Genomic DNA, 12236 nt, shown 5'->3' on the forward strand with positions numbered 1-12236 from the left:
ATGTGAGGGATTCCTGCTTGAAGTAATTAGATAAAGAGGACACTGGGGACTGAGAAAAGGAAAGCAAGTCTAGAGAGTTCTTAAGGAAAGATCTGAATAGAGGAGGGCAACTAAGGCTAGGTACCTCCAGACTCTGACCTCTACTGGTGACCAGGTGAGTCTTGGCATGAATTTGCCATGGGCCAAACTAAGGCCCAGGAAGAGAACCTGTTCAGTATTGTATATCGAAGCTACTTGGCATCCCAGAAGTCACCATGGGTCCCAGCAATTAGATGCCAAGACCCTGAGTTAAAAAGCCACCAAGGAATGGATGACAATCAGACAGGGCAGGACCTTCAGTATCATGATTTACCTGCAACAAGGCAACACAGAGTTACAAATGGCTCCCTGAAATTATGGAGAAGAGGAGTTACGTATTTTTAATGAGTCTAAGGATGAGAGTTGAACCCAGGGGCAATTAACCACTGAACCACATCCCCAGCTCTTTTTTAGTATTTTATTTAGAGACAGGGTCTCACTGAGCTGCTTAGTGCCTTGCTTTTGCTGCGGCTAGCTTCGAACTCTCAGTCCTCCTGCCTCAGCCTCCTAAGCTGCAGGGATTACAGGCATATACCACTGGACCTGGCTCTATTTTTAAAGACTTTTTATCAGCTTATTGCTGGTGAGGCCCCAATTCCACTTTTCTCAGTAAATTCTGTTACCACAGGGATTTCAGGAGCTTGTGTCCCAGAATGAGCTTCCTGAGTGGACTGTCATTACCCACTGGGGCCTCTGAGAATACAGACCCAGGTACTGCATCCCTCTTTCCCTGTTGGGTGTGATTCTCATCAGGTGACTCAGCTCATATATTCCACGGGTCCTGGTCTGAGTCGTGCAGGGCTCCATCCTCTCTTTCCCACTATGTCGTTGCAGATTGTCAGCCAGCCCCATGTCTAGGAGGACCTGCCCAGTGTTGGCAGTGAGTAAGAAAAGCACTACGTGTGCCTCAAGCCAATGAGGGAGGGTGGGGCCTGGCTTTATTTTACAAAAGGGGTATAAATTCTACAAACTGCATTGAAAACATAGACAAGTAAGTGGGTGTCCTATCAGTGTGGCAATTTAAAAAGTGAGTACTAAGAACCAAAATATCAAAGGAAATGAGGCAAATCTCTCTTCAATCAGGCTGATAAAACTCCCTGACCATGATGCCAGAGCCTCTCAGGCACCTAAGTGTCATCTACCTTAAGGGGTCCCTGCAGTTTACCTCCAGGTACCAGATGTTCCCCTCTGGGAGTGAGGGGCGGCACTGCAGCATGACTCCACTTACAGAGGAGACTCTGGGAAGGGTGCTCCCAGGTGGCCCAGTGCAGTGGCCCTTCCATAGATGGGGCACAGTGCGTGCTGTTGCCTGGGAGATGAGGGAAGAGGGGAGCCCTGCCTCACCCTGATTTGTAGAGATGGAACAGTAGATGTTGGCAAAAGATATGTCTGCTCCCATCCACATGTCTACCCTATTTCTTCCTTTCCTAGTTTCCAATTTTGAGGTTTCAAACTCTAACTGCAAAGAATCAAGAGATGCTTTACATGTGAAAGGACTTAAAAAATTTAAGCATAAAGTCCTTGAGTGTCATTACCCAAACTCCCGAATTACCTGTGCATGCTTTGAGACCCAGTGACGGAGGACATTCAGGACTCTGTTGGTGGCTGTTCTCCGTATGATAAACTCTTTGTCACATGTTCTCTCGGTGTTGTTAAACCCTGAGGAGGAAAAGAAGCACATGCTGTCATTAGAGCCAAGCCCCTGGGACTTGGAAAAGGTCACTTATTTTAGGACATTGGTTAATAAAACTACAAAGTGGTTCATCTTGGCAGAGAGGTGCAAGAGGCTCCAGAATCATGAATTCTGCTCACCTATTATACTCTGAGTAGCACGTCCACCGCTGCGGAGTCACAGGCGCAATTATGTGAATAATGTGCACCTATTTATTAAAGGCCACTGATGAAAGCTAATGCTGCTCTAATGACATTTCCATTTATGCCTGTCTTGTTCTATACTACAAAGCCAAGAAGGAATATTAACAAAAGACTTTGAGTCAGCATTAATTTCTACTTTTGCCCTAAAGCAATTACATAACCAATAACATTTTGCATATTTGTAGATGAAGAAATCCATATCTTGGCTTGTAGATGATGCAAATACTTTGTTGTGCAACCATATATTGATTGACAAGCAGTAGGGGAGAGGGTTTAAGAACATGTATTTCCAAATGACTAAACATGTAGATTTCAAAAATCTGTGAGAGGTGATGAATCTGTTACTTTCGATTTAATCATTTCACAATGTAAACATATACCAAAACATCACATCATACCCCATAAATCTATAATACATACAACTGTTATTTATCAATTAATAATAATGTAATTTCTTTTAAAAAGACAGACTATCTGGGTTCAAATCATTGTTCTCCCACGCTAGCAAATTACATCATTTCTCTAGAGCCCAGTTCTTTAAGACTTTCATGAGATTATAAGCACCCATTTCATGAACTATTGTAGGATTATGTTTGGTAACGCATGCTAAGCATTGAGAATGGCAGTGGCAAGACTTAAGTAAATGCTAGCTATAATTACAATTCGATAGTTGGTCCATTGTCTTTTATTATTATTATTTTTGTGTCACTGTGGATTATACCCTCACATATGTTAGGCAAGTGCTCTACCACTCAGCTACCTCCCCAGACCTGGTCCAGGGTATGAATCTTCTCTGTGCCAGCTTATATCTCTATCTTAGCCACCTTTTCATTATCAGGAAGCTATTTTAATACATACCCACTGACTCCCTATTTTAAAAGATTCTGACATCCAGACATAATTATGTCATACATTTCCTTTAAAAATTAATATTTCTGCTGGGCACTGTGGTGCAGACCTATAACCTAGCAACTCAGAAGGCTGAGACAGGAGGATCATGAATTTAAGGCCAACCTCAGCAACTTAGTGAGACCCTGTCTCAAAGTAAAAAAAATTTTAAAAGGCTGGGGATGTGGCTCAGTGATTAAGTACCCCTGGGGTCAATCCTCAACACTGCAAATAATAATAAAGAGTTGTCTATACTCAATGATAGTCACTGGGATTCTCCCTCTACAACTTACTCCAAGCATCTAACCCCATCTCACCATCAAGACAGGTCCCATTAAAGACATCAATAGACCTCCATGTGCCCATATCCAAGGGGTCATCTTTAATCTCTCCCTAGTCTCATCCAGCTCCGATACTTATATAGTCATCTTTAAGCAAGTTGCTCACATATTTGTATCCCCAGATCTCTTCACTGAGTTCCAGATCCCTATATCCAATTCCTCTTTATACTTTCCCTCTTGGATTTTTCAAATACACCTCAAACTCCATATGTTCAAAAGGAAAAATCCATGGCCTTTCCACCAACTTTAAGCTCTTTATCTGGGTAAGGAAGCATCACCATTCATCCAGTTAGGTGAGCCTGAATTTTGTAATGTTTCTCCTCTCATCTCTCCATTGCTTCCTAATAATTTTACCTGTTCAGTACGTCTCAAATCTGCCCATTCTTTTCCTATGTACACAGTCAAAATCGGGGTTGTGCTACCAGCAGCTCTCATTTGTTCCACTGTAATAGCACCCCAGCTGGTCTCCAATCTCACTCTTGCCTCCTCAAATCTGTTTTCCTCACTGGAGTCAGAAAGACCTTTTCAAAGGGCAAAGGCAATTATATAACCAATGGCATTTTGAATATTTGTAGATGGATGAGCCCATATCTTGGCTTGCAGAGGATACAAATACTTGATTATGCATCCATATATCGACTAGCTGTATACGATAGTATTTAAGAATGTGTACTTCAAAATTACTAGAAGTACGATTTCAAAGGATTCCAATCTTTAAGGCCTTTGGGTGTTTCTTATGATAAATACAAAACTCCTTAACACAGAAGGTCTTTCATGGTCTGGTTCCTATCTCTTCTCCGCTTTTCTGGAATAATATTCTTCTATTTCCACATCCATCTCCCCACCCATATTTTAATTCAACATGACAAGAGGGCCTTTGTACATATTGTCCTGTACCTGGAACAATTATTGAATCCATTTTTACTCAGTGAAAGCCACTCAGTCTTGCTCCTTTTTACTTCCCCAGATAAGCCCTTCTGGGCCATTACATATCTCATAATGTGATATACATTTGATTTTTGGCATGTATTACATTAGTAGTTTTATACTTATATATGTGACTATCTGATCACTATTTGTGTCCTCCATGAAGAAAGAGATCTGGTTTGATTTTGCTGAGCCTCTGAGCACCTGCCTGGCACATAGCAAATGCTGCACACAATATATATTTGCTAAAGGAATGAATAAAAGCCTGGATAGTAAGAACTTAATTTTATTCAATGAGACATGAATGTGAGGATGATTGAGTGAATGACTGAAAGAACAGTCCTCAGAGCTTATGAGTGAGACAGGAAAAAATGTCTATAAGCTACTAAAGGGCAGAGGGCCCTTCTCTCCAGTGTTGGTGCTGATAACGCCAAGGTCGCGGGTTCGTTCCCCATATGGGCCACCAAATGCCGCAGTCTGGCTGGGCACAATTCAGGGGCCACTTGTCAAAATAACTAACTTTATTTTTAGAACCACACACGCCAAACAAAACAGCTCCTCAGGAAAAACCCTCAGAGCCCAACTGCCACCACCGGCTTCCCACAAGCCACTCCCCCAACCACCAGCCTTTCCACCTCCCACAATCCTCCTGCTCTTGAGGTCGATTGGCTGTGTCGCGTGGGTGGAGCCAAAAAAGTCCCCCAATGAGCAGCTCTGTGGCCTGAAAGGGCAGGGAAACAGCCCAATGAGCATCACTGCAGAGGAGCCAATCAGCTAGATGTTGCTGGGGCCGCTGTGAGCCAATCATCAGTTGGTAGTCTGAAAGGGCGGGGAAACAGCTCAATGAGCATCTCCAATGAGCATCACCACAGAGGAGCCAATCAGCTAGATGTTGCTGGGGCTGCTGTGAGCCAATCATCAGCTGGCAGTCTGAAAGTTTGATGGGGCCCCTTCGGCTGTGGCTCTCAACACTTTGAATGTAGACAGGCATCTTCTGCCCACCCACCAGCAAACTTTTCAGTTCTAGCAGAGAATGGTGATGATGTGCTCTTGGCAGGATAGATAGCTCTAAATAAAAATCTTTCTTTATTGAAAACTTAGAAATCCTAATAAAATATAAGAAATATTCTAAATGGAAAGCTGAGTTCTCAAGAAAGTAAGGGATTCTTCAGGGTCAAACACACAGTGTGATCTGGAAACCACGATGGCTGTTTGTCAGTTATGGTGACTTGGGATGGGAATTAAAACATCCATGTTGTCAGGGGAAGAAACCCCAGGATCTGCATGAGGAATAAGTAGCAGGATAAGAACTAAGACAGCCACATAAAGATGGACTCTCGAAGAACTACCCTTGTGTGAAAGAGTGAACCAGGAAAAATTATTTTATGTACAAATGGGGCAATTAAGAAACTTGTCTGAGGCTGGAGATGTAGCTCATTGTAGAGCACTTTCCCAGTAGGGGCAAGGCCCTGTGTGGGTCCCCACACCAACACTCCCCAAAAAGAAAGCAACGTGTGAGCCTTGCCTGGATTTCAGCAGGAGTAGGGAAACGCCTGAGAACTCATAAAGGCAGGAGTGATGCTCAGACTGAGCCACCACTGGGCAACTTGTCCTCCTGGATGAGAAGTTATCATGAAGGACCCAGCCCAGCGATTATCCTGGCAACCCCTACAATAGTCCTCACAATACCTCTCCAGAAAAACAAGTGCTCAATCTCAGCCTGTACTGAACAGCCACCAGCAAAGAAGAAAAACTCACAATCCAAAATTCCAAAACACAAAAACTGTCTACCATGAGCAAGGATCAGGAGACACAGGGATGAGAAATCCACCACTCCCCATCTGACGTCTCTTCTATTACCAAGAATTTCAAATATTGGAACTATTAGATTTCTCTAGTTTAAACATCCCAAAGTTGGGATATTTAAGAAGACCAAAGAAATAAAAGTGGGTGTTGAAAATATGACAAAATAATTTTTTTAAATGTTCAATGTTTTATAAGAATAACATAAGCCAGGCATGGTGGTGCACACCTGTAATCCCAGCAGCTCTGGAGGCTGAGACAGGAAGATCACGGGTTCAAAGCCAGTCTCAGCAACAGTTAGGTGCTAAGCAACTCAGTGAGACCTGTCTCTAAGTAAAAATACAAAATAGGGCTGGAGATTGGCTCAGTGGTTGAGTGCCTCCAAGTTCAATCCCTAGTAACCCACCCCCCCAAAAAAAAGATATGAAAGAAATAATAAAAATTTTCAACTTATGTCTAGTAAGGTTGTCAGAAGGAGAGAAAAAATAAACATACACAGTAAAGAAAAAGGTTTATCAAGACTTGGTGAAAGACATGGATCTTCAGGTGCAGGAATCACAATGAATCCCAAGCAGGAAAATAAAATGAAAACCACACCTATACAACCTGAAATGTCAGCAACCCATAAAAAAAGTAGCTTTGAAACAACCATTGAGAATGTACAGGTTATCCCTAATGCAAAATCAGAGGATGGGGTTGGGAAATGGTGTGGTGCATGGAGGGAGCATATTGCAAAGTGAGTTGGTCGAAGTAGAGCAGAGGCCTCAAGTAAAGAGAGCTGGTAACTGATAAGAAGCCAGTATTTTGTTAAAGGAGGAAAGTAGAATGTTCTTGAAACACTGAAAAGGTAAGTGAGGCAGAGGATCCCTCTCCCACATAAATAAGTATGAAGATAGCTTCTTGATGAGAAGAGAACAGAATGCGGGAGACGGGATTGAGGAAGGAACAGAAAGATGGAAATCAGTCATCATGACATGTTAAGCGGGAAAATCATCTCAAGAGAGCTGTTACTTATTCAAATGTATTTTAGAAAAAGCAACTACCTCCTTTGGTCCTTCTGCATATAGGTCATGGGTGGGTAGAGAAAGGGGTTTCCTTTGAGAGGCTGGCAAACAAAAAAAAGGAACTTTCTACTGCTCTCCAAATGATTTAATATCACAGGCTTAAAGACCGTGTAAAGGGTTTTCCTAATCAAGTTTCCAATATTTTCATAGATTCAAATCTTGACCTCTATTACCATTTAGGTTGGGATTTGATTATACTGCTTGGATGTTCCTCATCACTGCCTCTAATAAATGTGCCATTTGTGTTTTTTGTTGTTATTGTTTAGATGACGGCTTCGCACATTCACAGACTTCTCTTTGCTACTTAGAGCTCATGACTGCCACTTGCAGGGTTCAAAATTCTCTTGGAAAACAAGCAAGCACTGAAATGGTCTTCAATGATGCTGGCTCATCAGCAGGACTGGAGCAATTCACATCTAGTTGTAAGGAACAGTTCACATGTGGTGGTAAAGATGCCACAGTGAAAGGCCAACCACAGGCAGGTCCAGCAGGAGGCCAGTCAAGGAAAGCTCCAGAGACGCTCCTTCCACCTCACCCCTCACATGTGGGCCACCCAACGAGGTTGCAGGACAGGCCAGAAGTACACTCTGGGGCAAACTACCTAACTTCTCTGTGACTCAGTTTCTTCACTCATGAAATGAGAATGGCGCTACCACCTAGAGTCATTTTAAAGATTAAATAATTCCCACAAAACAGAAACCTGTTCTGGAATTCAGTAAAAGAACATTTATTATAATTATGTTCCGCCTGTGGCTGGTGTCATCCACCCATTCCCTTGGCCCAGAGGCCTGCCTGATACACTTGATGGTATGCTAATTATAAGGATATGTGGAAACAGCAGGTATAATGGACATCAAGCTCTTCATTTCCTTCCTGAAGGATCTTTTGCACTACTTACCATGGAGGTCGCCAATCTTAAAGGCAAACAGGCTCTCAACTCTTTGGAGGGCTGACAATTTAGAAATGCCCTAAACTCTACATACGATCACTCTATCTGAGGGGCATACCTGTAACAGGTCCTGACAGATACGTTTTATAAAAGGGACTATGAGGTACACTGTGAATATAATGCTTTTTAACATGCTTTCCTGTGAAAAGTTGACCCATATGTTCATGCTATCACACAGACATCACAGTCCATGCCAACATGCTTCCAGTAAGACATGCCTGACTCCCCATTCTCCCAGTCTTTAAGGCTATGTGGGCAGAGTAATGACTTTCCATAACTCGCCTGATTTCCTTCACTATCTCCATTGAGCACTGCTTGGACCATATTTATTTCTGAATTTAAATTTATCAATTTAAATATTTAAATATAAACTGCTCTATTAAAATATAAACTGCTCTCTTCTGGTTTGGATCTTGAATGTCTCCCAAAAGCTTATGTGTTAAAGGCTTGGTCCCCTACAGCAATTTCAGAGATAGGGCTTTTGGGAGATGATGCTAACCTCATCAAATGGATTAATCCACTGATGGATTCATAATTTAATGGGTTATTAGCCAGTGATGAAAACTTAGGAGGCAGGGTCTAGTTAGAGGAAATAGGTCCTTGAGGGAATAAACTTGAAGACTGTATATTTTTCCTTTGGTCCCTTCCTCCCCAGCTCTCTCTCCTCTCTCTGCTTCGTGGCCACCATGAGGTAAGCAGTTTTGCTCCTCCCTGTGTTTCTGCCATGGTGAACCCTGCTACAGGCTTAAAAACAATGGAATCAGTTGACAAACTAAAACCTTTGAAACCATGGGCCAAAATAAATCTTTCCTTTTTTAAGTTGATTTTATCAGGTATTTTGTCACAGCAACAGAAAGCTAACACAGTGGTGATATCCATATGGAGGTCCTTCTGTCCCAGGATTATAAATCACCCTCCAAGGAGTTTTTGTGCCAATTTTTGAAAAGTAAATAGCAACTCTTTAAGCTTTAAGTATCTTACTTTTCAAGTGTGACCAGCACAACCAAACTCTACATGTACCAGGAGAATCTATTCTGCTAACATTTTACATATCTGGAATACTGTCACTCTAAGATGTCTGTCTTTCCCAATTATGCAAAAACCTTTCCAGTTTTGAACATTGGATAAATTGGGCAAACCAAGCCACCTGGAAAAGTGCTAAGAACCAAATCACCACACGTGTAAATTTAAGATTGAGATATAACTTTATATTCCTTTTCCCGGATACCTGGTGCATCATTTCATCTCTCTAATCAGACTACACATTCCTCTGTGAAGAGCTCTTATCTCAGGCATCTTTGGAGGTACCTCAGCTTTACATATAGCTGACACTCAGCAGGTACTTTTCTTAACAAAAAATGCATTACTCCTAATGGAATCTCTTCAAATGTTTCTGAAGATGTAACATATTTGAATAAAGATCGTTCTTTCACCATGTTGTTATCATGATGACTATTTAAAACCATCATAAGCAGAAAAATCAGGAAGGGAGGCAAGGAGGGTTGAAAAATAGAGAAAAGGGATGGGTGTGGTAGTGTGCCTGTAATCCCAGTGGTTCAGGAGGCTGGGATAGGAGGATTGCTAGTTTGAGGCCAGTCTCAGCAATTTATAGAGACCCTAAGCAACTTAGTGAGATCCTGCCTCAAAATAAAAGGTAAAAGAGATTCAAGATATATCTAAGTTGTTAAATGCCCCTGGTTTCAACTTCAGTGCTCACACTGCCCCCCCCCACAAAAAAAATAGAGAAAAGAAGAGAAAATTTCATTTTATTGTTGCCATAGGAAAAAATAATTATTTATTGTTGTTTTGTGCCAGGCAGCCAAAGTCACAGCCTACTTTGTAAGAGGCAAGTAAAAATAATGGTGAGATGTAAATAAGATCACACACAGGCAAAATATGGACTAGTCCAGTTAAAGCCAATCTGAGGATACTTGAGGAAAAACTATAAAAGGCAAGGGATTCTTGAACTTGACAAGTACTTCAACATTAACAGCTGACCCCCAGGAAGTTGTCCTTTGTTATTAATGCTAACAAGCATCTTTAAACCATTGTTTTAACTTGGTGAAGAAAATCAGAGAGAATTGAGAAGAGCCAAAACACACAGGGATAAAACTGATACCATGGTCCACTGTGGTGGGCTCCCTGGAAGGAGAAGTGCATGTGGACTCTTGGTAACTTTAGTTGCACTTGGAGAATTCTTTCTTGTTACTCTTTCATCCCCCATGTCTGGCATGGTAGGGGCTTAATAAACTTGGGCTTGGAGAATGAATGCAATGAGATCACTTTCATGGTTCTGTCATGCAGGAATTAAGAATAATGTCACTACAGTGATGCATCATTTTCACTTCATGCAAATGGGATGCAATCTGTCCAACAGCATGAATGTTATCAATATGCTTTTCTTTATAAAGTAGATATTCTTCCAAGAAATGTGTGCAAGATAAAATTATAATAATTGTTTTGTACAATTGTGTACATTTATTTGACAACTGTAAAGATCATTATTTATTGCTGTTTGAGCCAGCCACTACACTGGAGCTTTACAAGTGGTCTATAATTTAATATTCACAATCAAGGACAATAACAATTGTCATTCATTTTATGACCACCAAATGTTGAATATTGTACCATAGGAATGTGTCTTCTTCCACAGTAACAGCAACTGCACAGGGGAAATATTGGCACTTCTACTAATGGACAAACACACAGAAAACCAAAGATATTAAGAAGGGTGGCAAAGGCCACAGAGCTAGTAAGGGTCAGAATCAGGTTTTGAGTCCCGGTCTGTCCATTTTTGAAACTGAAACACCCTTGATCATACCCCACTGTGTGGATCTAGAGTTTAAGCATTGTTTCTCTTATAAACACTTAAAAGCTAAAAGAGAGATGCTATTTGGATATCTGGGAAAGCAAATGCTTTCCTTTTAATTCTGTCTCTTTTAAATTTTGAAGTGTGAGAGAATAACACCACTATAAAAGAGAGGCTTTGGGCTGAGGCTGTAGCTCAGTGGTAGAGCACTTGCTTTGCACTTGTGAGGCACTGGGTTCCCTCCTCAGCACCACATAAAAATAAGTAAGGATATTGTGTTTACAACAACAAAAAAATATTAAAAAAAGAGAGAGGTTTCATACTGTAATGAATTCAAACCAAAATATTTTACTTAGATAGCCAGAATTCAAATTTCCTCAAAAGATGTTCTTTTCCAAAATGCATTGATTTCTTATATGCGTGTTATATAGACCACTGTTTTTTAAATGGCTGATTGTGACCTGCCTATTAATGGGAACTACATTAAATCAATTTAGTGTATAGTGAACAGAATTAAAAAATGAAATAGATGAAGACTATCTGAGTGAATTTTCCATATTGATGGTGAGTGATTTTTTAGGAAACTTCCTGTGTGCACATGAGTGGGTGTGTGTACATCTGTGTGCATGTGTGTGTGTCCTGGGTCATAACGTACAATGTATTTCTTAGAGTGAGTTGCAATTTTAAAAAGTCTAAAAGTCACTGACATCAATAGTCTAATTATTGGCACTCTGCTTGAACATCCTTGGGTAACTAGGTCCACACCATATTCACACCTGTTGACAAATGAGCAGAGACCATCCATCTCTTGTCTTCATTCTCACTATGCTCGGTCAACAAACCCTCTCCTCTTTCTCCAGCTGATCCTCCCATCTGTCCTCCTCCAGCTCATCCCTTACTTCCTCTTTTCTTCTCAAACTGACCCCATTCAATTTTCACTCACTTGTGGATACAACCCTCTTTCTTGTTTTTATATACATTCAGTTCAAATTTCCCCTCAAGACCTCCAAATTTCAAGTTTCCCATGAGACACTTCCATATTGATGATATAGTCTCCTCTCCCAAGACACACATCCAAAACTCAAGTTCATGATCTTTCTCTCCAGCTCCTACCCCAGCTTCACTTTCCATTGATCTACTGGGCTGTCATGGTTTCTGTCTCTCAGAAAGAAACCTCACTTCTCTCTGTCTTTCCCTGCTTTTCAGCCAACAAATTCTGTTAACACTTAGTAACACCTGTCATATTTCTCCCCTTTCCCCCATTCTTCTGCCACTATCCTAAGCCTAGATGCTGCACACAGCTATCACCACCTCGATATTCTTCTCCATTCTGTCTGCCCTGCTGGTCTTCCTCCATCCATCATTTGATTACAATATCCGTGGAGCACCTGCTATATTTCAGGTATTGCACAGTGCTGGGTGAACAAAGATGCACTCCTTACTCTAAAAAGGGAAGAGGACAGTCTTAAAACAAGTAAAACACCAAGAAGGGAAAAGTCAAA

The 12236-nt window shown here is 41.2% G+C and overlaps 1 protein-coding gene across 3 annotated transcripts in view; it reads right to left on the reverse strand.

Annotated features, from left to right (window-relative positions):
• Positions 1 to 12236, reverse strand: part of Rasgrf2 (Ras protein specific guanine nucleotide releasing factor 2) — a 230910-nt gene that overhangs the window by 41266 nt on the left and 177408 nt on the right. For all 3 annotated transcript variants that reach the window (XM_076857070.2, XM_076857069.2, XM_076857068.2), the window contains one exon: positions 1631 to 1737. In XM_076857070.2, coding sequence (XP_076713185.1) covers positions 1631 to 1737 — 107 coding nt within the window. The remainder of the gene's footprint in view (positions 1 to 1630; positions 1738 to 12236) is intronic.

The sequence above is a fragment of the Callospermophilus lateralis genome, chromosome 5 (assembly GCF_048772815.1).
Source record: "Callospermophilus lateralis isolate mCalLat2 chromosome 5, mCalLat2.hap1, whole genome shotgun sequence".
Taxonomy (NCBI): domain Eukaryota; kingdom Metazoa; phylum Chordata; class Mammalia; order Rodentia; family Sciuridae; genus Callospermophilus; species Callospermophilus lateralis.